This window comes from Ips typographus, linkage group LG16 (genome assembly GCF_016097725.1).
Source record: "Ips typographus isolate SLU linkage group LG16, UJ_Ityp_2.0, whole genome shotgun sequence".
Classification (NCBI taxonomy): Eukaryota; Metazoa; Arthropoda; class Insecta; order Coleoptera; family Curculionidae; genus Ips; species Ips typographus.
In genome coordinates, this window is record NC_138437.1 from 7,902,290 (window position 1) to 7,929,950 (window position 27,661).

Consider the following 27,661-nt stretch of genomic DNA (forward strand, 5'->3'; position numbering starts at 1 on the left):
AACAGAAAGAAGAAAGAAAGACCTTCCAAAAATGTTTATAGTTTGGGTGGCAGAAATTTTTATAAAGGGAAGAAATAAAAGGTTGTATTTTACTTTTTTATAAATGTTCTTTAGCTGAATTAAAGTTACTCTATAAATATTTTTTATATGTCATAAAATTATTAACAACATTATTAATAATAGCAATAAAGACGTTGAGAAAACGATTAACATTAACAATGTAAAACCATTATTAGTTGTAGGTAGGTAGAACTGACACTTATTAATGTTACAACAAGAAAACACCTTTCTAAATCTGCTGTGCGTCCCTGTAGAACGATGTTCTGCGGAGTAAACACGTAATTCTTGAGTTATCAAGAGTTCAACCTGTAAGTTTAAAATGTATAAGTTATGTAAAGCTGCTTATGGATTTTCAAGATAATATGGCGAATATGAGGGGGGTAAAGTTGAAAATCAATTCAACAAATACTAACTTCAGACTTCCGGGTACACTGGGAACCCTCTGTAAACTGTAGTCAAGTCTAAACATGCTGTGAGGGTCGTGAGATTGTGTCATGGTTGAACCAGCATTAAGACCGAACAGCATTTCATTAGGGTGAGCTGTTCGTCGTCGTACTTTTGCTCTGCTTTGGGGAACTTGAGGTTCAGGAACTTGAAGACTGCAATTAAACCATTTTAACTTTTGATTAAATCATGCTAATTAAGGGTTAACTTACTGGGTATCTGGTGGAGCTGGAGACGCAGATCTGGACGAATTATTTGAACTAGTAGTGTCGTTAGTGTTACTTGAAACACTTGTAACTAACTCCTTAGAAAATATTGGAATTTCATTATGAAGTAAATGGTCCAAAAGTTGGCCTTTAACGTTAGCTTCTTGTTGCAGCTGTAATTTAATTCTTACAGAATTGTAACTCAATGTAAAATTTTGCTTACCTCAGCTAAATTAGCCTCATTTTCCCTGAGTTTGGCATCTCGTTGAGCGACAGCATGACTCTGAGCAAGAGTCATGTTATACAGTTTCTGTATAATATATTTGGCTTCCTCAACGTCGTAAACTGACGCGATAATTTGTTCTAAACCAGCTGTGTCAGCTGGATCCAAGTTCTTCTCTATATCCATTACGTTATGCTGGGTTTCCGCGATTATTTCTTGGACGTAATTAATATTTTCTTTAATGTCTTCTATATAACTGTCTAGTTGAGTTATATCTTGATTTTTCTCAACAGCTTGTTTTCTTCTCAATTCTAAAGCTTCTAATTCTTTACCTGTAATTTTAACAGAATCTTAGCAAGCTGATAAAATTTTGTAATTATAAATCACAACACTGACCATAATTTCAAACTAGGTAGTAGCTAAACTGAGTTGGCAATAAGAGTTTGTAAGGAAACTGACGTTAAAGGTAGGTATATTAAAGTCCTTTGCATTGGAACTTTTTTGGAAATGACATGTGCATGCAACATAAAAACTTACCTAAAGCTTCTCGTTTTTCCAAGAAATGTTCCATTCGAACTTCCTGCTCTACTAATCCTCTACGACTCAAAGCAATATTATTAACAGACTTCTCCATTCGCAACCATTTTTGCTTAGCATCCCTTTCAGAATAAGCTTTATTTGGAAGTCGACCAGCTGCTTTCAAACTCAACTTGCTTCTTTGGCTCTTCCTTAATACTGACACTTCTTCTTGTTTTCTTTTTAATACTTGATCCCTGATTCTCCGTTCATTTTCCATGGTCTTTATCACATTGGCATTTTTCCTGGATTCTTTTTTTAGCTTAGCAATTTCCCTCTCACGTCTCAGCTCCGCCTCTTTGTGTTTCTGTGTTTCTTCCTTCATTTTGTTAATCAGTCTAACTTTGGCGCGCTTCATTTCAAGCAGTTCATCCTTGTAACTTTTTAGTTGTTGTTCGTGTTGACTGAGGTTTCTTACCAATCTGGAGTGTTCTTTTTGAGCTGCCTGGAGTCTTTTCAGTTCCCTATGCATATCGCTTATTTTTCTGGTGTAATCCTCTTTAATTTTTTTAATTTTGTCTGAAGGTTCAGCATGACTGCTGTATTTATGTAAGACTTTATCTCGTTCTTCTTGTGTGTTGTGTATGCGCGTCTGAAGCTGCTGTAATTTATCCTCATAATGCTGCCTCATGGTTTGCATTCGTCTTTGAGATAACTCTAGCTCGTCTATTAGTTTCTGTTTCATATCAATGTCATTGGTTAAGGTTATTAGTTCGTTGGTAAGTTCTTTGTTGACTTCTTCATTGTCGCTTGTAGATTCTTGTTCACTGTCTCCGTCACTATCCTGTTCAATTTCTAAAGATCTGCGGTTTAGTGCTTCTTTTTCTCGTTGTAAATTGCGTTTGGCCTCTTCAAGGAGTGCAGTGTTATCGCCTATTAAACTGGAGTTGAATAACATGCTTTGTCTTTGAGGACTTTGCGAACGACTTAGCTGTTTTCTGAGTTGTTCGCAAGTGTTATTAGATTCCATCAATTTGGCACGAAGCTCTTCGATTTCTTTGAGATAAGCTTGTACCAGGTCAGCTACCTCACTGTTGCTGTTACTACTTATCCAACCACCCATTGCTTTTTCGGCTAGTAAGTTGGTGTTTTTCAAGGTTAATGCGTCGATAGTCTCCTGCATAGCCTTAACTCTGGTCCGTAGATTGTTGATTTCACCTTGCAACATATTATTTTCGTAAAACATGTCATTAACAGATTCTGTACCATCTTCTCGAACTATTCTTTTTCCTTGTTTATACTCAACTAATTCCAATTGAAGTTGGGCAATTTGTTGCCTAAGTTGACTAATAGTTTTCGAGCTTTTATCTTGATTAACGAATATTTTATTCTTAATGTTACGGGCTCGGTTAGCATATTTAAGCGTATTTAGAGTCTCCATAAAGTCTCTATCACTAGGGCTAACACAAGCAATCATCACAGTCTGACTATTTCCTCCTAAACTGTCCTGTAAGAGCCTCGTTAGTTTAGAGTCTCTGTACGGGACATGCAATGCCCTTTTTGTTTTGTCTCCCAAAGCTGAAATTACATTGCCTAATGCTAGTAAACCACAATTTATCGAGATTCCTTCTTTTTGTCTATCTCCAGTAGCGCCGGTTCTTTTCAATCTCTCCGACCCTGCCAGATCAACAAAGTGAAATTTGGCACTCAGCGTTTCGAATTCATCAGAAATCACATTTTCATCCTCGTTAGGCACTAATCTTTGTTGCTTTATATGCAACGTAAATATAGCATGGGATCTCGAAGATTGCGTGTTCATTTGTGTACTCGCTGTTGTACGAGATAATGCCCCCAACCTTAGGCACTGTAAAGCTTCTTCAGCATTTTGAATTGTTTTAAACGTTACTCCTTTAACTTGGATTCCTCCATAAGGGTCCTCGTGGATTTTGTAAACTTTTTCCTGAAACAGAATAGCGAGTTGTTATTTGAGATCTCAATTACCCTAACGTCAACTCACTTTAGTGTAAGACGGATTGAATAAGTCGATAACTTCTTCATTATAAAGCTCCATAAACTGTACGGTGACTTTAAATTCAGGGGCAAGGATTCCACTTTCATGGGCTCTGTCAATTCGAGACTTAATTCCATCAAACAAATGGTGGATGGCTCTTGGAATAATTCCTTTCTGCTCATTCAGCAATTCAACATCAAATCCTGTACCCATAGTATAGGTTTTCCCTGACCCTGTTTGTCCATAAGCAAGAACTGTGGCATTGTACCTGTTGATTTATTTTTGTTCAAATTACAAATATAACTCAGGGTGTAACTGTGTAACGCGTATCCAGTACAAGGACAATGTTATTTTGGAAAATAATTATTAAGTGCTCTATTGTTATGTTTAATTGTGTTGTTTTTTTTTTGTCGAACAAACTTTTCATGTCTGTTTTAATTATGGCGTTGCATGTTTATTGAAAATTAGTTTTTTTGGGAAATACTAGTGGTATCAATGTTTAACTAGCCGGCTAACCTTTGTTGCTAAACTAGAGCAGCTCCCTGACATTTCACGCTTATTTTGCTTTGGTGGAAAATAAAATGTTTAAAAGGTCTTACCCTTTAAAATTAAAATTAACGATTTCTTGTGCGTAAAATTAATTACTTTAATCAAGCTAATAATGGTTTTAAATTAAATGCAAAAATGTGGCATTGTCTTATTAGGGGCTTTAGAATTAGTTGATCGGCAAGGTACCATAAAAGGAAGATCTATTATGAAAGCATGCTTCGTACTGCATTGTATTGTCGATTGTAAATAATGATAGTTAATTGTTATATGATCGTGAATCTATGGGGAGTTGTAGAAGCATATGTAGGTTGTTTACAAGGGTGTTTCATTTCTTCCAAATAGGAATCCTTGTGCGTTGTATATTATGCAACAAAATATTAAGTCAAGGTGGAAAAAAAACCAAGGTTGACCAAGTTTGGATAAATGACTAATATTTTTAACATAACTGGTGTCCCAAAAAATGGGTTTTGAGGGTAAAATCGCCATTGTAGGCAAAAGCACGCAAAACTGCGATATTGTACAATTTGTGACCTATATAACACCCTAAATTTTTATTTTCGGTACAAAACGAGGACAAAGATATTAGTCTTATCACGATTCAACATTCACCAGGGCTTTTTAGATACAGATATCTTTCTAGTTCACCCGTACGTATGTATATTATCGATGTTTGCACCTAAATGTAGGATTGCGGTTGTTGTAATGCAAAACAGGGATTATGCAAGAGGTTGCTAATGGGAATAGGTCGGTTCAACCACGTCATTTAACGTGAATTATAGTAGAGGCACATTCTGCAGTCACGCAACTTAATGCCGTTTGTTAAGGTGGAAGTTGCTTAAAACAGGAACTCGACTAAATTCGCAATTTTGTTTAACCAGGTTAAAGTCGCATAAGGGTCAACATTCTGTGAGGGTAATGCTGCGTCAGAAATGAAAGGCATTTCTGTGTTGATATCCACTTTGTTACGTTAGCTGATTTACTTAAAGTACTTATTGTATGGGCAAGGCTTAATTCAACCATGATGTTAAGGAAATAAATGATGGGACTTTAATTCAGTATTAATTAATACTTTGTACAACAAATGCAAGTGCAAACTGTGTGGAGAACTACTTAATTTTTCTTCAATATTGTGTATAAGTAACTAATATACAGTTAATTAGAAATAATTACCCTTCTAATGAAGATTCGACCAAAGAAGCTACACAAGTTTCATAAATATCTTCTTGATGCGAATCACTGTCGAAAACGTAGTTGTACGTAAATGCCTTGTCATTACCAAGAGTGACTTGAGGTTCTCCAGGGGTGACGGTAGTGCATATTTGACACATGTCAATGATTTCTCTAGGGGTTTGCGGCCTAATCCTGAAAAAAAGTTAAACATAGATTACTGTTGAATAAAAAAATCCTCTGATGTAGTGTGATATTGGTTGCACATTTCTGCATTTAATAATGTCTTGCAAATTCAACAGATACAAAAAAAAATAACGGATGGTTGTGAAATTTAATTCTCGGTGCGTGTGAAGCCTTTTGTACTGTCTCAGTTTACTGTATGTAATACCTCAGAGACCAAGCATATTAAGTATCAGATTTCGTTTATTTCATCAAACGATAAAAAAAGAACGAAAATTGCATTAGCTTTTAACCAGTCTTGCATTCACTATTATTTTTGTTTATTGATTTTATTGAAAGCAAGGCAAAGAGATTTTCAGCTGAATTTTCTTCTTTCATAAGACAACAAGATTTCGGAATTTTGACACTCCTATCAATTTAACTAAATCGTCATTAGAAAAGGGATACAAAAAATACTAAAAAATGAGCCAAAACTCGCCTCTCTAGCTCTTCATGTTACTGAGATACTGAATCTCAAAAAGTAGTTGTAGTTAAAAAAGACCTCTAATCTTTACATTTTTCTATCTTAACTATTTTTAAAAAAATTGAAAAATATTACGGTCCTTTGGTATAAATTGGAATATAAGTTTGGATAACGATTCAATTAAATGAGTTAATGTTTGTCAAGTTTGACATGTTATCAAGGATTCTTGACCTTTCACTTCTAAAACAAAAAAGTAATAACACACTCTTTAAACATTCAACAATTACTTGAATATTTCAATAACAATTTCGATGAGAAGTATTGATTCGAGGATTCCATATCTAGTATACTCCTAATTATCTTGTCACTAAATAATAACTAATGTTATTGATTATTTTTTTTGTTCACCTCCCACCCTGTCGGTAAGTTGATAAGAACTTAGTAACGCAATTTAAATTATCGCATCACACCTATATAAATATAGATTATGAAAATTTCAGCGAAAATGAATGTGAAGATTAACAAAGAAAACCAGTTTTTCTGACTCCGAAATAGGAATGACCACCTTCAAACGTGACACAATCTGTAATTTTTATGTTTGGATATGCAAACAGAAAATATCAATATGGTGAAATGGTATGTTACAGGGTGTCCTTAATAAAGAATTATTAATGGTTCTAAATAGTGTTGCTTAAAGCTTTATTACGTGCCTATTTAACTGCGGAAAATATGAGGAAACTGTTTTATCGGATTATTAACCTTTTGCTATAATAAGCATTGCGGAAATCAATCGTATTATATGATTTTACTGTTTTTGCTTACGACCAGTGTTAAATTATCTACATGGTGGATTAATGTTATCTTATCTTTTTTTTTGTCAATAAAGACCTAATGAACTTTATTCGGGTAGGATTATGTTATTTTATTATAATTATCATTACAAGTTGCAATTATTCTGACAAAAATAAGTAAATGTATTGAAACATCTCACAGGTTAGTAGGTAACAAGTGTTTGAAACATAATTATGATAATTTAAGTAGAATTTTATGACGTTAATGCGTGAAAATTGTCTACTCAACATAGTTGGTCAATAAGTTGTTATGCAAAATTATTACGTTGGCTTAAATACGTACGAGACTATACGTAATATAGATAGCGTGCAATTATTATAACTTTATTTAAACATGCAGTGTGCTTCCAACCATTTTTTTGAGCTACAGAAGGCATTGAAATATACAATTTTATGCAATATGTTCACATAAAAATACATTTTAGCTTTACAAGTTGACAAACTACTAAAAAAGAAAAAAACTGGAGAAAGACAAAATTTTACCCTTTGAGAATGACGTCAAGCAGGTGAAGGTCAAGAACGTCAAGAAGTAGGTTCACTCATTGCTCATTTACACTCAAAGTGGAAATCTTTTGTCTCTGTATCTAGTTTTAAAGCTAAAAAAACTACATATCAACATAAATCATAGCTTGGTAATTAACAACATTTTTGACTTTTACTGACTGATAGTGATTTTCCTGTCTGAGATAGTTTACTTATCTAGACTGGTCTATTTCCATTCAAAACCAACATTTTGGTCCAATAATTCTTTTTGCAAAATTTCCATTCCATCATAACCGTTTTAGCATACATTAATTTGATCTTTCATTGTGTTCTTCATAAATGTAGTTATTTTGGTTTTTCTGATCGACATTTTCTTAGAAATGTTGGTGAAATAGGAGTCGTCAGTTTAAATTCCAGCCTTTTTTATTCGACATAGGGTAGCAGTACTCACTTTTAAAGCCCGTGATATTCTTTCATACAAGTTGGTGTAATAATCGGGATGCCATCTTAAAACTGTTTCTTTCCGTGCTCGTTTCAGCACTTTTATAACTTTGATATTTATTTAAAAAAAAGTCACAGCAAATGACAAGGTGTTTAATTAGACAAGATGACAAAATCAACAACGTGCCTTTTTTGCTAAAATTGTTCAAGCTTAGTTCTCATAACCGCGTTTTGCGTTTTGCGCCTGACGTCACTTATTTCCTATTGGTCAATTTACAGCTGACAGTAAATTTTCAGCTGACGGACGGACTTGCGGGCTGTCATTTTCAAATTTTGCTTCTACCAATAGGAAATAAGTGACGTCAGACGCAAGACGCAAAATGCGGATATGAGAACTTGGCTTAAGACACAATAAATAAGGGGACTGTAATATTAACGATTTAATGATTTTGAAACCTTTGGTATAAATTTACTGCAGATCATCAATAAACTTATTTCCTTGTGTTTTCACTAATTATTCAAGTCATCCGTGTCATCATCAGAATTGTTTCCTAATCGTACCAAGTGGGGCTATTAGTTGCAGTTATTACATGATAGTTAAAATGGTTAATGGGATACATAATCGTGTTCAATCAAGACATTGGCCAGAGGCTGGACATTAGCAGCATATATGTGAAGGTTTTATGTATACTTAAAAATTGGTCTGGTTATAGCTGACCAGGGACGTTAATTATAATAATAAATCAAAACTAAATAAGCAGGACAGGAACTAATTTATACCACATCATGATAAAGTAATACTATACAGGAACTACTTATGCACAAACGACGTCACTGGTCATAGCAGAAATTCAACCTTGATCACAATAGGGTTTTGATCATAATCTTTGTATTAACGAGTGCGGTTCTTTGACTTGTAATAAAAATATTTGAACGGTCGTATAATTTTCTTTCAATCGAAATTAGATGGATACGTACAACAGTTATAATTAATTTAAAGGAGACTGCAACGTGTATCGACATAAAGGACAGGCGGAATCGTGAAATTAGGCCGTTTATTTTTGTCTATAATATATTTAAAATAAGACGGATGAATCATAACATTATGTGTATTCGAAAGGATACACTTTTAATGGAGCTTAATATGTTATTTATATTTAACAATCTGGAATTAATAATTTAACGACCCACAATAGAATGAAAGTACATGGTACTCGTATTATTTAAATTTCCCCGACCATTTATGTCGTTAACATTTAAATATTGTCTACAGAACGCCTACAGGATAGCTGAATACTTTTAATGGACCCACACTAGATACATAAGACCACCTCGTCAATTGCTATGCACCTTTGGGTACTACCATTCATAAAGTTTGTATTAGACCGCATTGCGGTACCCCACAACTAGGACTGTCATTATAAATTTAAATTACGTTTCCTAGAAACAGAAACGTGAAAATCCATTCCATTCAGGTAGTTGCTGATGATGGTTATAGCAATTATGTTTCTAGGACTACCATAAAGCCACTTTTGCGTCCAAGACAATCTTCTAATGCTTCATGGTAGATAATTACGTTCTAGGCACTTCAAAACCCTATTGCAAACACCTACGCCAGAGCTTTCGTAATTTTTGCTATCCCACGCATTAGTCTTTGAATAAACAGAGGTACAAATGGGTTATTACTTGAACATATTGATTTTTATATTAGTTAATTTTCAAGATAGATTATGATGCAAACTTGGTTACTTCATTTGTTTGTTTTTGTCATTATCATGTTTATAGACATATGAAGACCAAATTTTGTATGAGGAAAAACACAAGGTTCTGAGTTGATTTTTAATATCGATTTTAAAATCTGTATAAAGCTTATACGGAAATTAACGAGACGAAATGTAATCAGCTACGTGTGAAATTTTAATACCTCCTAAAATTTAATGAGTAGTCAGATTATGTGCACAATTGCTTATTAATCTTAAACGGTCGGGTGATTGCGTAGGCACCTTAAAATGGAGCAAATAAAATTGTTACACGCTATAATCCGATGCAAATCAAATTTTGATTGAATCTGGTCAAACAGGACGGAAGGATCTGGCTTTTTTGAATAAAAGTTTGTAATACAATGGTTGTGTGAGCTAAAAGTAGCTTTGTCATTTATTGAAAGGAATTTCAAGCATTGTTTTTCTATTTAGAATGATCCTCAATTTCGGTACCAATTTCATATATACTAAACGTTTAGCAAATGGTAAAAATATGTATAATTTTAATTGTGGGGTACAATAGCACCAAGCAAATATTTACTGCAACTTTTTCTATAACCTACTAAAAGTTACAATAGCGCTTACGAGATTATTTACATAATGTATATAATATTTGACAAATAAAAAGCCCTCTTACAGCAAGTTCACTTGTTCGGTGTCTACTTACAGATGTTGCCTATATTTAGATTGAACAAATTTAGCGTCCTATCGCATAAATAGAGCCTATTTCCTGTATTTACATGCTTTATTTTATTTTTACTGTTGCGTCTCTCCCGCTTTTTTGTCGGATGTCAATAAGAGACAATGAGGATATTCCTGGCTCATTGTTTCTTTTTTTAAAGCGGAACGTTTGTAGTATATACACAGTGCTTTTAACTGTTTAATCAATTATCACTTATGTTATTTCAGTCATAGGTGTGAAGGTGATATTTTGTGGGCATTAAATAAGTTGTACCTACTAAAATAATTAATATATAGTGAGATATGACACACATTTTTGAGAGTCAACCTTGACAGTAAAATAGAAACATTTTTATCACTATAGTTCTCTATGACCTCATAGGATGAGCTAAGGCCGCATTTTTCTCTATAAAAAATTCACACCTGTACATATATTTATAGATAACTGAGCTAAAAATAGTCCCTAAACAATACTAAAAGCCTCGGGACAAGAATTTTCAGCACAGCCAGTCGCTTTAAAACTAGTTTACGTGTGTCTAGAGATTGTTGTACTTTGGGCCACCTAGTATATCCGAGGCCATAACCCCTCAGGACCAGTGCGTAAAGTTTATTTTAAACTAAGAGTACGTTTATTTTCGTTATAATAAAAGTGACAGCCTAATCCTGGTAATTAATTTACTTCCACTATTTTAACGACTTGTTTCGTGACAGAAGATGCCATTTCCATACTCCCTTAATTAGCTTACTATAGTCCATAATTGCTCATCAGCGAGCGCTGAATTTAATTATGTTTGTTTTTGCTTTCAATTCTAGCTAATTAAAGTACGCTAATACAATAAACTAAAAGTGAGTTTGCTTTATTTTGTTTGCCAGATAACACCTTTCCTTTAAAAAAACTCTTTGTTGTGGTAGGTATAGGTATGGTAATCCAATCACATACAGGTGGTTCTTATTGATAAATAGAATTTAATATTCACTGTTATGGCCTACTATCTAATAATCATTTTAGCTGGACAATTTATAATTGTTAATATATACACCAAACGACCAAACATAAACAGTGTGTGATAGTCGCTGATTAGTTCCTATCTTATCACTCGCTCAGTATTGATATTAGTATTGATAAATTTCATGTCCAGTGTAATTTCTTCTTTAGTAGACATTTGAATGTATAATTATTTTATTTTGCTACTCAATGTTTTTGCGTTTTGCAAATCTACCTACACTACAACCTTGATTGCCACTAAAACAAAAGTATACATAAAGATGCTAATATTGAAGATTGAGATTAATTAATCATTACATTATCTTGTTTTTTTTCTGTGTAATTTTGTTAAATTTACCTGACAGCAACCCGAACTGATACATCATCGTCTTCCATTTTTTGGCTTTCTTCTGGAATAGCACTTAAAGACAATTAAATAGCGTCCTTTCATTAGACACCTGCTCAACACCTACTAATTAAACTCAACTTTAAGCGATAAAAAAAAATCCGGCACGATATTTACAGCATCCCGGCAAACGAATGTCGTTATATCTGCAATTAACTGCCGATTGTGCAGGTTGTCAGTCATGTTTTGGGATAACTTCCGAATTTCGGTCCTTCGGGATCTTGTTTTAACGCATATGATGGTCCAGCAGTGAAAGTATCAGTCCAAAACTTAACCTTTAGTAGGATCGTCCCACATGATTCGCGTGAGCGAGACAAAGACCACGATATCACACGTTTGAACTACAACAAATTATAGATCGGGCTTGTGGAGCTTGCTCAGTATTACAGTCCACCGCTTCTCACTACAGCTCGAAGGTGACTAACTGTATATCTGAATTGTATACCTATTGAGAGAAGTACCTGCACACACAGGTAGATTGTGAACACCGAACCATGTCGGTGCCCGTCTAAAGTCATTCTGCGGTTCCGCTAAAACTGGTACTGTTCTTTGTTTCAGACCAACTTTTTATACAATTTTATATGCCTGGTTGGTCATAATCTACAAAATTTTAATAATCTTAAGATTCTATAGAATTCCCACGTTTTACTTTTTTATAATTATTTCTGAAAGTGGAAAGAAAAATCAATAATGCCCAGCCTTAAGGGCTCGGCTCTCGGGATTGCAAATTGATAACTCCATTAAAGCGAATCTTTTAATTAAATACTCTCGTTTTATTAAGAGTGTTTTTAATTTAGTTTAAGTACTTCTAAAAATAGTCAGTAGTGAGTTTCCTATTTAATATATACTGGGTGTTGAGTGCAATGTTCATCACATAATCCCGTGTATTATTAGGTCACGTGTTAAATACTTTCGTAGGACTACTTTGGAAAGCAATTTTAGGTAGACGATCATTGTAAACTTTATTCCACAAATTTTATAGGCATGTTCATAGTTCTCAAAATGTATTCTATTCCAAAAAATATAAGGACAATAGTATAAATTAATAAAGTAGCTTAATGCCTTGCAAAAATAGTTATTTACTTAATGAGCTTACTTAACAATTAAAAACAAATTTAATGTACACGAACAAACTGAACTAGTCTCTTAATTTTACGTAATAAGGCATCAGTAAGGCCCTTGTCCTGTTCTGACCGGCCTTGAGAAGTCTCCAAGAGTTGATTACTAAAGCTGTCATTAAATAGGGACACTAAACCTTGCCTTAAATTACTAATTACTTCCGTTGACACTTTGGAAATCGCATCAGACTGGCCTGATGGTAATGACACTGAAACTTGAACTTTAAAAAATCTACTGAACAATACCACATACAACCAACCGTCTAGATGGGTGCCACTCGAAGCTGGGTGAATATAAGTTGTACTTCTAGGGTTTGGTATAGCTTTCAATAGAAAGTAGTCTAAATGAGCCCAAATAATGAATAGCGCGTTCTCAATAATAAAAATGCAGTAGTCGATTTCCTTTTTCTGTAAATGACAGTTTTAATGAAGTAACATTTCAACTAAGTGAATTTTAGTACCTTTTTAGACAACTTCTCTGAAATAACCTCAAAAGCTCTTTCGCGTTTAACATCTAAATCCAAAATATCCATGTCACCATCCAAGAACAATTTTAGTTCTAAGGAATTCATATCAGGGATTTCATTCAACTTTCTAGTTAGTAAGTCCAAGGTTACTTTGGCTTGGTGGACATGATTTACTGTATGTAATAATTGTTGCACAATAGAACCTGGAAAAACATTGTGAACTACCAGTCAGTTGTCAAAGTTACAAACTCACCTAAACTTGGTTCTTGCTCATTAATATACCCAATCGAATGACTTTGCATTACATGCAATTGAGGGTCGTATAATGACGGGTAAAAGATAACTCCAACTTCCTCGTGCTCTATATCGTTGTTGGCAATTACATTCCTAGGATACCACACTAAATTGGCTGCAATTTGCAGACCGTAAACCAGTCTGTCGGAAGTTTGGAAAGACGTTTTATCCATCGTTGGATGCATCAACAATCTAAAATTGATGATGTTCAAGACTTCTGACAAATTTATTTTGCGCCTATTACTTTTTAATGTTCTCTTCGGACAGGATAAATTTAGGAATGAGGTTTAGCATCAATCGTTGTATGCGATAAAGGTGTTTTCTGTTGCTGACAACCAAATTCGGGTTTTCCATAATGTTGATAAGGTCATTGTTGGCTATCCGCGATATAACTGAGGTGAGAAGAGCCAGTTCTCTTAAATAAGGGAGTGACAAGGAGGTGTCACCCGATCTCAAAACCAATTCAATGACATTCATATGACTTATAAGAAAGTAGCTAATTTGACTGATTGCAGATTGATTTTCCGTGCCTAAAGTGGTCAGAATGGCATTGCAAACTTCTAGTACTGGAGTGAAGAGTTGCAAATATAACAAATCATGACTCGGTTGAAATTTATCTCCTTCTGGCTGCCAAACTTTTGAAATTTCTGGATGACAACTGAAGACGCTCATAGAGCTAAAAACTGTCAGCAGTTTTTCCTCTAAGATCATTTGTGCACCAAGTGGAGAACCTGTTTTAAACAACTAGTTTTTTAAGATAAATTAAACAAAATCACAACATTCTCACCGGCTAAACGAATCAACAGCATGACTTTAGCTACATAAAGATATAATATTTTAGCACTTTCACAACCAGGTTCCAATATAGAGCGCAATTCATCATTACTGTCCATAATACTTTGAATTAAATGCTTTAAAAAGCCATGTCCTGAAAGGTAAGTTTGCCAACTGGTATCCCCTGTTAGCATCATTAAATGGCTGAAACTTGTCATGGCAAGAACTTTGCACACATCCTGACCTAAGCTCATAAATTTAGAACCTAACACTACAACTATTTATATACCTTACTTCCAATTAAATCGTTGCACAGAATTTCCATAAACTTTTCTCCATAAGTATTTAATAGGGTGAAGTCAACTGACCTTTGAATATCACCTTTTTTATTAATTGTAGACCTGTAACAGTTTTTGTTGTTTAACGTATCAAAAAAGGTTTAGTCAACCCTAACCTAGAACCATCCAAAATAGCTACGTAAGTACTACTAGAAGCAGGTGAAAGATCGTCTTTGGGTTCCAGTTCAACATCGGTGGTTAACTGCAAAAAACTCACTAATGCTGCATACAGATTAATACGCAGCTCTCCGTCGACTACATCGGAAATCATTATCCACTGTACAAGATAGTTCAAGATCTCTTTCAAAGATCCCAAATAGTAAGGAAGTACATTTAACCGCCTTTTTTCTTGCAAATAGTTCCTACAGTTCAAATTTGTTAACTTAACTATTACTATCTAAAAAGCTAAAACGTACCGTTTTATATTATTCACAATAAGCAAAGCAGACCCTGAAAGAAGCCTACTAACAGGAGGCAAAAGCTCAGAACCTACAACTCGCTTCAACATATACTGAAGCAAGTATATACCGAATTCCTGCTGTTCTTTTACGTCCAAAACATCCAGAGACGTGAAAGTTACGATCACTTCAGCTACTTGTCTCCAAGCATCGGCAAATTCGATGACAGCGTTGCACGACTCACGGTACTTTTTTATTCGCATGGCTCGCAGTTTTAGTCGTTTTTGATTCCTCGTTGCAATTGGAGCGAGACTAGATTCGCTTGGCACGCCTAGGAATGCTCAAAGTTTAATATACACTGAGAGGACTATAATTTAGATTGTGTTTAGTAATTCATAAACGGGAGAAGATGAAATAAATTAAACAAGACTAAGTTATCACAATTTTATCCAAAAACCTACCTTTTAAATCACTTAACTCGATATTCAAAATCTGATGAAGAAACATGCTCTCTTGGTGTTTTTCATTATTAGACACGTTACCCAAAAAACTGATCAAATATCTCAAGTAAGTGATTAGTTTAGTATTGCTGGCGGTCCACAATTCACATGCCAATGTTTTCATGAGCCATGACATTTGTTTCAAGTGTCTCGCATCTACAAAATTTTTGAAAATATAAGTAATTGTGGGAAAAGTCTGTACAAATTTACCTTTGGTCATAGTTGCTCGGCAGTGCTTCAAATGTAGCGGAAAGAATAGTTTATTCGACCTTATGAACCGCAAAATAGGACCTCCCGTTTTGGGATCAGCGGCAAGAAGGTAGATTAGATGGTAAGATGGTTCCGTTAATAGTACTGAAGGTAGATTAGATTTTTTTGTAACAACGCAATCCAGAATTGATAAGACAGAATGCAGACAGGTTCTAGGGAATCCCAATACTCCTGGGTATTGAAATTCGGTCTTAGATACGTCGCGTTTCAGATCAAATCCCAATAAAAAGTGGGATAAGTTTGGAGCTGGGTAATCTAGGCACTTCCTCAACAAACTATTGGAACAATCAAGCAGTAATTAACACTCAGTCTAGATTAAACACTGACAAAAACTTACTGGATAATTTCATACTTTGCACTGTTAGTAATAACATCATCACTTCTCGAATCTAGACATTGGAAAAAGCCGTTTTTAATAGAGTCTTGTGCATTCTCACTCGAAGAAAGAATAGTCATAAAATTGTTATGGCCTGTTGGTGTTGAAGTAATGTAAAGTATAATTCTCACAGCTACTAAAGGATGTTGAGGTAAATATTGTTGTAATCCCATAAACTTAGCTATATTCAAGCAATGATCTGGCCTTCCTGTTCGCCGATTTATTGACATAAGCAGTTTGCTAACATTAGTTAAAATCACACTAGTTGAAGTACTTGCCAAAACCCTGTAATTAAAAATAGCACCAAGTCCAAACAAAGATTTCTCAATACTGACCCCACAAATTTAGGCTGCAACGCCAAAGTTTTTAAAACTATAGTTAAACATGTATAGGTGCACTTTTGCAGTAATTCTTGGCCGTGAAATGGCACATAAGATTCAAACATCTGAATTCCTTCATCTAGTAACTCCAAAATCAAACTCAAAGCTTCAGTTTTATTATTAAATTGAACCATTAAATGGTACCCCGGCGGACTGTTAAGATGAAGACGACCTCTTTTAGGAAAATCAGATAATTTAGGAGTGTAGTGTTTTAAGAATTTGTCAAACAATCTTAAACATATTAAAGCCACTTCATATCTCTCTGCAGTGTCTCTGTAACATCTAAAAACATCCAGTACATTGAATATATTTAAATAGTTCAAACCAAACTATAGTTTACCTTGAATTGTACTTTAAGAAAACACAATTCATTATAAAATCTAAGTAAGGGTCAAATCCGGGCTTTCTTTTGCCGCCTCCTAAAGTTTTAGGGATACCAAATGTGGTTAAGTTATCTAATAATTGAAGAACGGCTCGTGTTAGTGGATATTCTTCCATTCTGGACTCTATTTCGTCCAACTCTGTTTGGATGCCTCTGTAAGCCCAATTTAAAATGCCATTAAAATATATCGTTATGTTTGCTGATACTGAGTGTGCAATATACATATACTGTTATAAGTTACTGTTGGATACCTATAATAGTAATAAAAACCACCTAAACCTTACCCCAGATAAAAAGATGAATAAGAATTTCAGAAAACAATGTCACTTACCTAGGAGCATAACTAGATGTTGTAGGGACAGTAGCAATAATTTGAGAAGTCTCTAGGCTGACCCACATTTTACTGGCATTACTAACAGACTTGCAAAGGACAGCCAAAGTTTGAAGTATATCAGCTTTCAGGAGAATTGGAACTGAACAACTGACCAAACCTTAAATATTTAAGTTTGAATTTTAAAAAATTGTGATTATTTGTTTGAGAAGCATACCTAACAGAATGTTTAAAGCTGTCCAAACTGGGTGCTCACAAAAAGCCAAACGAGCTACTGAATCATGCAAAGAGACTGTTCTGATTATTAATAAAACTGCATGGAGACCTGGGGACATATAACAGCATTTAATAAAGTAAAAAATGTGAGAGGAGAGTTTTTATTGCATGCACCTTCTAATTCTTGAGGGCTGACTCCTTTATGGTAGTTGCTTCTAATTCTATACATTGTATCCACTGGAACGGGAGTTTCAGTGCGTAAATTTGTATAATACTGACCAAACGATATAAAGAAATGATCCCAGCTTACAGTTTGGGATAAAACAGTTCCTAAAACAACACAACTAAAGGCAGTTGCTTAAAATTTGATGAAGTGATCTAAAAACCTGGCTGTTTTAACATATTGAAACAACGTTTGGCAGTTTCAGTAGTCGAGGACAATCCACTTAACATTTTTATTACAGGGACAAATAAACTTGCTGGAAGCATTTCACCTAAAGTAGTTAACCATGTTAAATAGAAAACCAAAAAGTTTCAATTCTAAATTACCTGCAAGCTTTATGAATTTAAATAATGCAACAGTTCTAGGAGGAACTCTAATATTTGAACTTTGATTGGGTTTGACCTCAATTGGACTCCACCACATCAAAGCCAGGTCATGGTTTTGAGAGTTATTAGAGTAAAACTTGCCTATTGACAGTAGCAAATACTCAAAATACCTAAAATCAAGTATACAAGTAAAATAAAATCAAGATAAAAAACACCCATCACTTATTAATGAGTTTTGGACATTACAAACTCATATTACAAACCTTGGAAGATTAGCTGGTCCTTCCAGACCCTCACGAATATACACTTGTAAAGTCCTAGATACTTCATTAGCCTTCATCCGTAAATCTTTAGCTTTTGGGTACATATAAACCACAAAATCAGTAATTAAGTTATGCATTCTTTTATTCAAGTATTGCTCCTAGAAATCAAACCATATGAATTTTTCACATTTTACTGACAACTGTCAATTCACCTTGTAAAGAGTTTTGTTTTCCAAAATTATATTATGCAGAAAACTAAAAACATTTATTTCTATAGCAAAATCAGCTAAAATGTCTTCCTTATTGATTGAGTCTTGAAATATATAATTTTGAGGTAAGACTCTTAAAGAAGCTAAAGTGACTGACATGGCAAAAGTGGTAAAAGCCTGTAAGCCTAAAATTCTTTGTATTATACACTGCTTCAAGTAGTTTTACTACTTAACTCTAACCTTGACTAACCCACTTGGGATTTGAGGGCAACAAATCAGAAACAAGGGCTGTAATTAGAGTTGTATCAGACAAAATTGGTAGTGACTGTACAACTTCTTCTCCATCCTCTCTAGTGTGGAAAATACTTAGATCAAAGGCTGATATTAAAGCCATCTAAACAAAACCCATTAAAAAATCACAAAGCTGATAATTGAAACAACCCACTTGTAAAAATAGAGTAACATCATCTATAATTCCTGATGCTTCAGTATCAAGTTTGCACTGCTTAAGATAATCCATCAAAGCTAAAGTACATTTTTTATTAAGACCACTTTGTATAGACCAAGAAAACACTACATCAGCTAAAGTGACTCTGATGTCATTAAAAAGGTCTGTTATTTCCCTTCTGTGCTTTGCTCCACCTTAAATTACAAACTTAAAACTGTTAACCTTGTATTCTTATTATAACCATACCTAAAGCTAAATTCTCTTGCAACTTGTTGATCTCAGCAGTCAAATCAAGAGATCTTAATAAATCTAAAATTCTATTAAAAAGACCACCATCCAATAATTGATCTGTATAATCTGTTATAAATCTTGATATTTCCGGTTTTAGACCATTATTCCATTGAATGCCAGTTCTGGCTTGAACTAAATAAAGTAGAGAAACTAACAAAGATTTTCTTCCATCATAGTAAAGTAATATTGCCACTAAGCCTCTGCCTAAACCTAATAATTTTAAAGAAAATAATGTAAAACTAGGTATTCCATGTTCTTAGATTAGTTACCAGGGTAATAGGGCATTTGTAGTTGTGCAGTACAAAGTAAATCCAATGCAACAAGCTCATTCATGTCATACATATCAGACAAAATAATTGCTTCTTGGTATAACTCTTGTGATATAACTTGATGACCAATGCCTCTAACATATATCCCATCAACTGTTGCATTTTTTAATTCCTCACGTTTCTTGGTGCTTTTTGGCTAAAACATACAAGAAAAGTTTGAGGTTAGACAAACAATACACTTAAAACACTAAATTCAAATTTGATCCATAGCCCTTACATATTTCAAAAGAGCTGTTAAACTTACAGGATTTTGTAAAAGGGTGGCAAAGTTTGGCTTGTGTCTCATCAAAATATTCTCCAAGTCGGTAGCCGGCAACTCAGATTTTGATTTATGATTTAAATAATTCCAGACTGTACTTCGTAACTCTTTGTAGGAGTTCCACACATCTTCACCAGGAGGGGTAGCCATTTGGGGATGGTTTATCCTGCTTTTTTTAAATAAGTTACTTTGATATAATTCAAATAATAACCGAACCCTCCAAAACACAAGCTACAAGCTACTAGTTCAAAATTGTGGTTATGTAGTTGACAGTGTTGACTTGTCAATGTCAAATGCGGAGATTGTCCAAATGTCCAATGAAATGTCAATTGTTAGACCTACACCAAGCTGAAGAAATTGGGGTTATAATTTATGTTTTTGCTATTTTTATTATATTGTGTTTCTTTAGACAACCATTTAATTATGGTTTCATTTAAATTATGACAATGGAAAGGAAAATTAAACTAAGAACCCTCAATAATCATATATCTTGCAAAATTTGTAGGGGTTACTTAATAGATGCCACAACTGTGACAGAATGCTTGCATACCTGTAAGTACATAGGATAGTTAATCAACTTGTGATATATCTTTTAAAAATGCTATTGTAGTTTGTAAAAGTTGCTTGGTCAAACACCTGGAAGAGAACAATACATGTCCAACATGCAACATTGTTATTCATCAATCACATCCATTACAATACATTAGTTTCGATAGGACCATGCAGGATATTGTTTATAAGCTTGTACCAGACCTACAGAAAAGTAAGTTGATATCTTTTTAGGTATATAGTGCGACTTTGTTCTTGTTTTCCTAGATGAACTTGAAAGAGAGAAAGAATTTTATAAAGTTAGAAGATTGCCCAATCCTAAAGATATTCCACTTACAAATGGTGAAAGCAATGGGGACCATGAACCAGACCCTCATGCTGAATCAGATTATCACAGACAGGATGAACAAGTCAATGTTTGCTTAGAGTGTATTAGTTTCCATCTTAAAACCCTAAAACGTCGTTTTATAAGGTGTTCTGCTCAAGCTACAATTTTACATTTAAAAAAGTTTGTGGCAATGAAAGTTTTGAATGGTATGGATAAATACAGGGATATTGATATTCTTTGTAATGATGAATTACTGGGTAAAGACCATACATTGAAGTTTGTGTATGTCACTAGATGGAGATTTCAAAACCCTCCATTAACCTTGCAATATCGGCCGCGAATTGATATATGAGCTCAGACTATATTTTTATACAACTTAATAAACAAGCAGTTTATTACTTATTTTCTTTTAAGTAAATTGTGGTGTGTATAATTTTTTGATGCAATTGTTAGGATAATTAAATGTGGATAATTTATTTTTCTTTTGGTGGATTCAATTGATTACCTTAAGGTTTGGAAATACATTTAAAATTTTAAATATATTTACGGACCCTGTGATACTTATTTTAATTTTGCAGTTTAAAGGCACATCTGTAATTTCTGTTTCATGTTTTAGGTATATATTATTGTAAAGCAGATAAACCAATGAAAGTATTCAAATTTTATATCAGAAAAAGGTACATTTTTATAAAGATAACTGTAATGTGACGGTTTTTGTGTAATAAACAATTTTTATATTATCTCATTGTTGCTTTTACCATTTATCCATTCAAAATGGTAGTCTTAAAAAAATGGTAAAAGGCAAAGGATGTGGCAACAGTGTGCAATTGTTATGTCTGTCAATATTGTCAAATGTCAAATAGTAGTGTGTAGCCAATTAAGCGATGATTTAAAGCGGAAACGAATATCTACGTCGTATTCTGGTGTCGATGCTTTACGAAACTTAGGACAGATGGTCGTTATTTACTGGTTGGCAGCTAATAAAATGTAAACGTTTAAAAATGACGAATAAACGTTTATATCTTAAATATTAGAGAAGTTTTCTGGCCGCTTCAATAGCTAATTCACTCTATACTGGCCCATCAGCTGTCATATACAGGCAGATAATTTATTTATTGTCAATCAAGTATTTATTTTCTTATTAAAATATTTTTTTATAATCGTAATTTAGCGAATTGTATTGTAAAAGTGAATCAAAACGTCTGTGAGATTAAGTAAGTGAAATTTCATCTACACAAGTTGGCATCCAGTTAAATGGTTTTGAAGTTGGGTAATTCCTGAGAAAAGGGGTTATACGTCAGACAAGATCAGAAGAAATTAAAAATGCACCCATTTCTAGAGAAGCCCAATATTCCTGCCTTTTTAGGTAAATTATGGAAGATGGTAAATGATCCATCTACGGACCATGTAATTAGCTGGAGTGAGGTAAACGTTTGACATTGCCACCTAAGATAAACAGTCTTTTACCATAGCTTTTACCTTCTGTTCTAACCTATATACATTTTGCAATTAACTTATTTTAAGCTTCATTATTTAATTTAGGGTGTTTGATATTTCAGTCTGGCAACACATTTATTATCCACAACCAAGCTCAGTTCTGGTATGAGCTGTTGCCTATATATTACAAGCACAACAATATGAGCAGTTTTGTTCGTCAACTGAATATGTGTAAGTAACTTAAGTACTAAAGATTGGGGGCAGAACATGATTAAAGTTGGTATTCTTATTGGGCTACACAATTTTTTTTTATTAAGTTGAATCATGTCTATGTTGGAAGTAGTGTAATTAGAGAACTTCTAGCAAAGTTTTAAGAACATTGCCATATAACAGTTGTTTCACTAAAAATATTTGCTAATAAAACATTTTTTATTATCGAGTGTAAGTTTTTTCTCACCTGTTTCAACTGGTGATTTGAGTTTAAACAACTCTTATATAGCTATATTCTTGTTATGTACAAACTAGTATAAAGTCCAATTTTTATAAGTCCTGGTAAGTTTACCATCAATAATTTATGGACACATTTTCTCTTTATGTTTTGATAATATATGCAAGGGATGCATTACATTTATCAATAATATGCCCTTAGTATTTTTTTGACAAATTGTTTAAACACTTGTATATGGGGGTATGATAACAGGTCAATCAAAAATATTTGACTTAACACTATTGGTAATTTTACTAGGACATTAGAAACTGGATACCTATATAATGACATAATAAATACCTTAAGAAATAGTTTTAAAGTGAGAGTTGAAATATTCCTTAGTTAACAATATTATTTATTTGAAAAGTAACCATCAATAAGTGTTCTTGCCAACCACTATACAGGGTGTTTCTAAATGTAAACATTTATTTAATTTTAAGAAATAAGAGAGACATCTTGTACTAATTTTATAACCCTGAACAATGAAACTTCATGTACCAAAGTCCCATAAACATAAAGTTTGATTAACCCCATTTCAAGATCAATGTTAAATGCTTATAAGAATCAAAATGTGTGATCCTAAGTGAAATAATAGCCATGTTTCAATTTTCAAACAGGTCCAAATTTAATACATAGTTAGGGTATGGGAGTATCCAGTGGGGTAGCAATTTTATCCTTGGGAGTGGTCATGAGGTTTCCAAAGGTAAATATCTACATATTTCTTAAGGGTTAACTTCTCTGAGTTTTTTTGCTCTTCAAGGAGGGGTAATAAATCCTTAGGTTGATTGTTAATTTTCTCCAGATGGTTTTCACAAGATTAACTACATGGTAAACCCTAATGTTCGGTCTGACAAGGAGGATCAAAGTATTCAATTTTATAATCCTTATTTTCAAAAGGGCAAACCTGAAAGACTTACCGACATTAAACGCAAGGTATGACTTTAATTTAAGTGTTTATTGCAATCAATGCATTATAACATCATTTTAACAAAATCAAAATTTGGCGACAGGCTACATCCAGTGCTAAACCTAATGAAGAACATGGCATAGTGCGCTCAGATGATCTGAGCAAGGTTTTAACTGATGTGAAACAATTGCGAGGTAGACAGACAAGTGTTGATTCTCAATTAACAGCTATGAAACAGGAAAACGCAGTTTTATGGCGCGAACTGGCTATTTTACGCCAGAAACACGTGAAACAACAGCAGATTGTTAATAAAGTGAGAAGAGATTTAGAATTATTCAACTTGCAATTCTAAAGGTAACATTCTCATTAGCTAATCCAATTCTTGGTGACATTGGTTCAACCACCTGCCACACCAAGAATGGGGGTTGGGGTTAAAAGGCGTATGCCATTGATGCTTCATGAGAGCCCTAGCAAAAAATCGAGGAAAGCTAATCGCCACCGCGATGTAGGCCCTACAATTCATGAATTAGACCCTGAAACTGCCCTTTCACCTGAACAACTACTTGAGGAAGCTTCAGAAATTGAAGAAGATGACATGCCTTTGGTGAGTTGTTATATTATGTAGTATTTAAATTTTGTTGCTAGACACATTGTGAATAAGATCATCTTATTCACAATGACGAATTAAAGTTGCAACGAATAATTGCCTTTAGTTTCTAGTAAACTGAGTACATACAGTAACTTTTTTAAATTTCTGCCTAACAACATGTTTGATTTTTGTGTTGATGATATTCAGTAGGGTCTTTATAGTTTTGTAGTAACTGTTACAGAATGTTTAAAACTTCTGTGTTTGAAGTTTCTTTCCGTAATTTGGCCCAATTCGTTGCAATAAAATTTAAGATTGAAATGCCAAAGAATTAAATTAATTTCTTGGAATTTCTATTTTATAAGGAGTCAGTGACATCCGATTTGGAAACATGCAAGAAGGTATGATCTGTTTTATGTTAAATATAGGAGCTTTTTTGTTTTTGTTTGTTAGTAGATTTTTATTTTTTTTTTGTTTATGTTGTTTTTTTGACCATGCCCAGCATTTTGTATCCTTTTTATAGATTGACAGTCCCATTACACCAACGTCTCAACTAGGACCAGACGAATCTCCCCGCCGCCCTACGCCTTCTCCAGTTGCCCCCTCTGCTAATGACACCTCTAACAATCAATCTCTAAATAATGACACTTTTTGGGTCAAACCTGAGTTTGTGGTAAGTACCATGGTGTTAAAGATTTATGCATAAACAATCATTAAAGTTGAAAGTAAAAAAGCGAAGGTGTAATATTTTTGTAAGATATTTGGGAAGGAGCCAAAACGAAATATATTTATATTTATTTTAGAAAGTTGTGCCAAACTTTAAAGTTGTGTCATTATAAAAATATTTAAGTAAATCGGTTGGTATACCTACTTAAATGCCTTATCTGTTCCAATATTAGACCCAGATTTCTTAAATCAGTATCATTAAAGTTTATTACAATTGCAATGTCTTGTTATTGCAGACAATTGATGCAATTGACGAAATGTCTGAAAATGAAGAAGAACTAATAAACACCTTACAAAGAAACGCAAGTCCCGCTGAAAAGGTGTTTTTAAAGCCGAACAACCGCGACACTCTTATAGGCTCTCATATGAGCCCTACGCCCTTGAACACCGCCAATTCTACAGGGGCAAAAACTTTAGAAAACGGGAAGTCTGCAACACAAGCAGTTATAGGGAAGCAAGCTTCTAGTGGCCCTCCTCAAACTAATGCGTTACAAATAGCCCGGAAAGATCGTGATGTCAAAATAAACTCTGAGTAAGTTTTGGTCGTTTTTAGTGCTATTTTTCCTTTTTGTTTTTTTTTTTGCAAAAGATGAACATGGAAAGGGCCCGGTTATGTGCTGAATTCAGTGTTTTTAATAAACCTTATTAAACAGGGTATGTCTCAAAATGATGAAGTTCCGGTGCATTTCACACATGTGTTTTAAGTGGTTTTGGCATTCCTCCATTATTATTTTACCTTTGCACTTTCGTTTAATAATCCACTTTTGACTGACTACTTCTGGTTTTGCATTGGTCAAAACACTTGACAATGGTAAACCTTCATGATTCTTTATTTTATCAACCGTATTTAGCTAGAATGGATTTTTGACGTACCCTGTTTAAAGTTCAGTTTTATTTAGTTGGTCACATTAACTTTATTTTCAATTTATTTATGAGCGAATTCAGCACCGGAAATTATAATTCAAGATTTGAAATTTGCAGCCAAATACTATAGCTATGTTCTGGGGTTTGCATTATTTAGATTTCCTATGGTGTAATGTTAATTTAAATTGATGACGTTAGTACACGTCGTACTAATGACTGTTACAGGGAGGACTTGGACTTTCACATAGGTTCGACCCAAAATGAACTAGATCAGTTAAAAGACATTCTCAACGGTTGTAATAACTTTGATGCCAACACCCTCTTAGGGGTAATGACACCCGACATTAACCCCAAGACGTTATCAAATGATAAACTATTTCTGCAGCTGTTTTCGGAGAATGACACTTTTAACGATGCCGCGGTGCACAGCAAAGAAAATCCGGCTGTAGAAGGAGTGCGTGGAAACGAGCAAGCTGCTTCATCCAACTTGTTAGACTTCACCGAATTATTGGATGACGATCTGAACATAGAAGATGAGAGTTTGACTACTGAAGTTCAAGCTTCCAGCACTTTGAACACTCCAGTCAGAACGATGAAAAATGGTCCATCTTTTACTGTTCCCTCGTAATTTGTTTTTGGCTTCCTTTGGGTTTAGTTTATTTTCATAAAATATAATTTCTTAGATCTTAGTTGCGGTGATCGGGCAAACATTTGAGGCTTTTATTTTTTCAGCTTCAGCTCTCATTTAGCACACTAACTGTCACCTTTAAACCAATAACAAAGGCGGAATATTTTTGTACACAATCTGCCATTGGAGACGGGCTGGAGTGTTGTCTGCCCTTCTCTAACAAATGCTTGACCCGGTCTTTTAGGGTTTGTAATATATGTAATTTTATGTGCATTGCATCTAATCTGGACTGCTGGGTAACGGATAATAAAATGTCTTTTCAAGACACTAAAATTAGCATCTACTGTGGAAAATTTCAAATAATATAAATTATTCTGCAGGTTATCTTTAATTATAAAGACACCAGTTTATTGACTATCGCAAGTACAACGACTTATGTTTACTTACCTCAAATTTGAAACTCTTTTGTAACTTGAACGATGCATTTCAACTACCATCGCGTCTGTTTAAATAACTTTATTTATGACTAAAGTTTTCATAGTACTTGATGCAAAATGCACGCCAGGTCTTTAACTTCGTTAAATGAAGTTGTTTGAACAATTTTAAAACATGTTTTACTATAGAAGGCAATGCACAGTTGTACATATTTGTTGTATCTACTTTTTACTTGTGAAGTATCATATAAGTTTGGCCTTACTTGTATTTGAGAAATTATTGTTTAATGTTTTAAAGAGATTTGTACTATAGATTTGTATCTTGTGATCTTGTTCAATCGGAGCGAGTTTGTTTCGAAGTAAAATAAATTCATTTATATCAGATGTACCCAAACTTTTTTTTTCTCATACACCACTTTATAAATTTTTGCTGGTTTCAATGGACCCCCTATAAAGCTACATTTATACCATATTCCCAAGATTTAACAAAAAATGGCAAAGAAGAGAGTTCCAACCACGAACAGTTTTCGAAAAAAACTGAAAATTGATTGATTAATTAACTAATTGATTGTGCTGTGAATTTAAATACGAGGGGGTGTAACCATAGGAGGAAAAAAAATATTAACCTTAGATATGCAGATGACACCTTAATACTAGCTCGCTCGGAAGAACTCACGGAAATCATGAGAAAGTTGGATAGGATCAGTAGAGAGCATGGCCTTACGTTAAACAAAAAGAAGACGAAAATTATCATAATAGACCGCAACCCTGCTAATGTAGGACAGAACGATGGTTTGGAAGTGGTTGAGAAGTTTAATTATTTGGAATCGCTTATCACAAACAAGTCAAACGCAGACTAGCCATGGCACGTAATTCAACTATAAAACTAACTAGAATATGGAAAGACTCTGCAATATCTCAACGCAACAAACTGAAATTATTAAACTCCTTGATCTTTCCTATTGCCACATATGCCTCTGACTCTGAGACCTGGACTTTAAAAATGGTCAATCGAAGAATAATAGATGCTTTTGAAATGTGGGCCTACAGAAGAATGCTGCGAATATCATACACTGAACATCGTACTAACGTGT

The 27,661-nt window shown here is 34.0% G+C and overlaps 4 protein-coding genes across 8 annotated transcripts; 2 read left to right on the plus strand and 2 right to left on the minus strand.

Moving 5' to 3' along the window:
* Positions 1-82: 82 nt before the first annotated feature.
* On the minus strand, positions 83-11,900 carry Klp31E (kinesin-like protein 31E). The gene is made up of 8 exons (XM_081994139.1): positions 11,382-11,900; positions 5,180-5,371; positions 3,467-3,728; positions 1,471-3,409; positions 934-1,265; positions 717-883; positions 474-659; positions 83-366 (listed from the first exon to the last, which is right to left on the minus strand). Exons 1-8 carry the CDS (start codon positions 11,417-11,419, stop codon positions 354-356), a joined length of 3,129 nt encoding a protein of 1,042 aa, XP_081850265.1. The 5' UTR covers positions 11,420-11,900; the 3' UTR covers positions 83-353.
* Positions 11,901-12,365: 465 nt separating this feature from the next.
* Positions 12,366-19,883, minus strand: Nup205 (nuclear pore complex protein Nup205). Its single transcript, XM_081994137.1, has 26 exons — positions 19,607-19,883; positions 19,303-19,498; positions 18,989-19,243; positions 18,740-18,936; positions 18,535-18,688; positions 18,298-18,479; positions 18,086-18,243; positions 17,823-17,992; positions 17,660-17,767; positions 17,448-17,603; positions 17,275-17,382; positions 17,058-17,217; positions 16,685-16,879; positions 16,300-16,626; positions 15,926-16,249; positions 15,529-15,863; positions 15,280-15,474; positions 14,837-15,149; positions 14,537-14,782; positions 14,377-14,483; positions 14,096-14,326; positions 13,553-14,039; positions 13,268-13,500; positions 13,009-13,217; positions 12,808-12,955; positions 12,366-12,756 (listed from the first exon to the last, which is right to left on the minus strand). The coding sequence occupies exons 1-26, from the start codon at positions 19,769-19,771 to the stop codon at positions 12,545-12,547; spliced, it is 5,571 nt and encodes a 1,856-aa protein (XP_081850263.1). The 5' UTR covers positions 19,772-19,883; the 3' UTR covers positions 12,366-12,544.
* Positions 19,884-19,939: 56 nt separating this feature from the next.
* Positions 19,940-21,238, plus strand: LOC145738953 (polycomb group RING finger protein 3-like). The gene is made up of 3 exons (XM_081994160.1): positions 19,940-20,173; positions 20,232-20,384; positions 20,438-21,238. Exons 1-3 carry the CDS (start codon positions 20,062-20,064, stop codon positions 20,848-20,850), a joined length of 678 nt encoding a protein of 225 aa, XP_081850286.1. The 5' UTR covers positions 19,940-20,061; the 3' UTR covers positions 20,851-21,238.
* A 139-nt stretch (positions 21,239-21,377) lies between these two features.
* Hsf (Heat shock factor) lies at positions 21,378-26,951 on the plus strand. Of its 5 annotated transcripts, none has more exons than XM_081994143.1 (10): positions 21,378-21,923; positions 22,058-22,166; positions 23,225-23,355; positions 23,433-23,642; positions 23,700-23,933; positions 24,281-24,316; positions 24,439-24,588; positions 24,878-25,173; positions 25,704-25,833; positions 25,891-26,951. In XM_081994143.1, the coding sequence occupies exons 1-10, from the start codon at positions 21,822-21,824 to the stop codon at positions 26,131-26,133; spliced, it is 1,641 nt and encodes a 546-aa protein (XP_081850269.1). In that variant the 5' UTR covers positions 21,378-21,821; the 3' UTR covers positions 26,134-26,951. The 5 variants fall into 5 exon arrangements, with proteins under 5 accessions (XP_081850269.1, XP_081850267.1, XP_081850268.1 ...); XM_081994141.1 differs by having other exon boundaries at positions 21,378-21,712; positions 21,765-21,923; positions 25,704-26,951; XM_081994142.1 differs by lacking the exon at positions 24,281-24,316 and having other exon boundaries at positions 25,704-26,951.
* The last annotated feature ends 710 nt before the right edge of the window (positions 26,952-27,661 follow it).

Excerpts from the sequence above, each read along its gene's own strand:
- Nup205 (XM_081994137.1), bottom strand. The coding sequence starts at position 19,771 with ATGGCTACCCCTCCTGGTGAAGATGTGTGGAACTCCTACAAAGAGTTA. Across the intron at positions 19,244-19,302 it reads ACAAATGCCCTATTACCCTG|GTTTAGGCAGAGGCTTAGTG; the intron begins GTAACTAATCTA and ends TAAAATTATTAG. Across the intron at positions 14,484-14,536 it reads GCTATTTTGGATGGTTCTAG|GTCTACAATTAATAAAAAAG; the intron begins GTTAGGGTTGAC and ends AAACTGTTACAG.
- Klp31E (XM_081994139.1), bottom strand. The coding sequence starts at position 11,419 with ATGGAAGACGATGATGTATCAGTTCGGGTTGCTGTCAG. Across the intron at positions 1,266-1,470 it reads GGAAAAACGAGAAGCTTTAG|GTAAAGAATTAGAAGCTTTA; the intron begins GTAAGTTTTTAT and ends TTAAAATTACAG. Across the intron at positions 884-933 it reads ATGAGGCTAATTTAGCTGAG|CTGCAACAAGAAGCTAACGT; the intron begins GTAAGCAAAATT and ends ATTAAATTACAG.
- Hsf (XM_081994141.1), top strand. The coding sequence starts at position 21,822 with ATGCACCCATTTCTAGAGAAGCCCAATATTCCTGCCTTTTTAGGTAAA. Across the intron at positions 22,167-23,224 it reads TGTTCGTCAACTGAATATGT|ATGGTTTTCACAAGATTAAC; the intron begins GTAAGTAACTTA and ends AATTTTCTCCAG. Across the intron at positions 24,589-24,877 it reads GGGTCAAACCTGAGTTTGTG|ACAATTGATGCAATTGACGA; the intron begins GTAAGTACCATG and ends TTGTTATTGCAG.
- LOC145738953 (XM_081994160.1), top strand. The coding sequence starts at position 20,062 with ATGACAATGGAAAGGAAAATTAAACTAAGAACCCTCAATAATCATATA. Across the intron at positions 20,174-20,231 it reads GACAGAATGCTTGCATACCT|TTTGTAAAAGTTGCTTGGTC; the intron begins GTAAGTACATAG and ends ATGCTATTGTAG. Across the intron at positions 20,385-20,437 it reads TGTACCAGACCTACAGAAAA|ATGAACTTGAAAGAGAGAAA; the intron begins GTAAGTTGATAT and ends TTGTTTTCCTAG.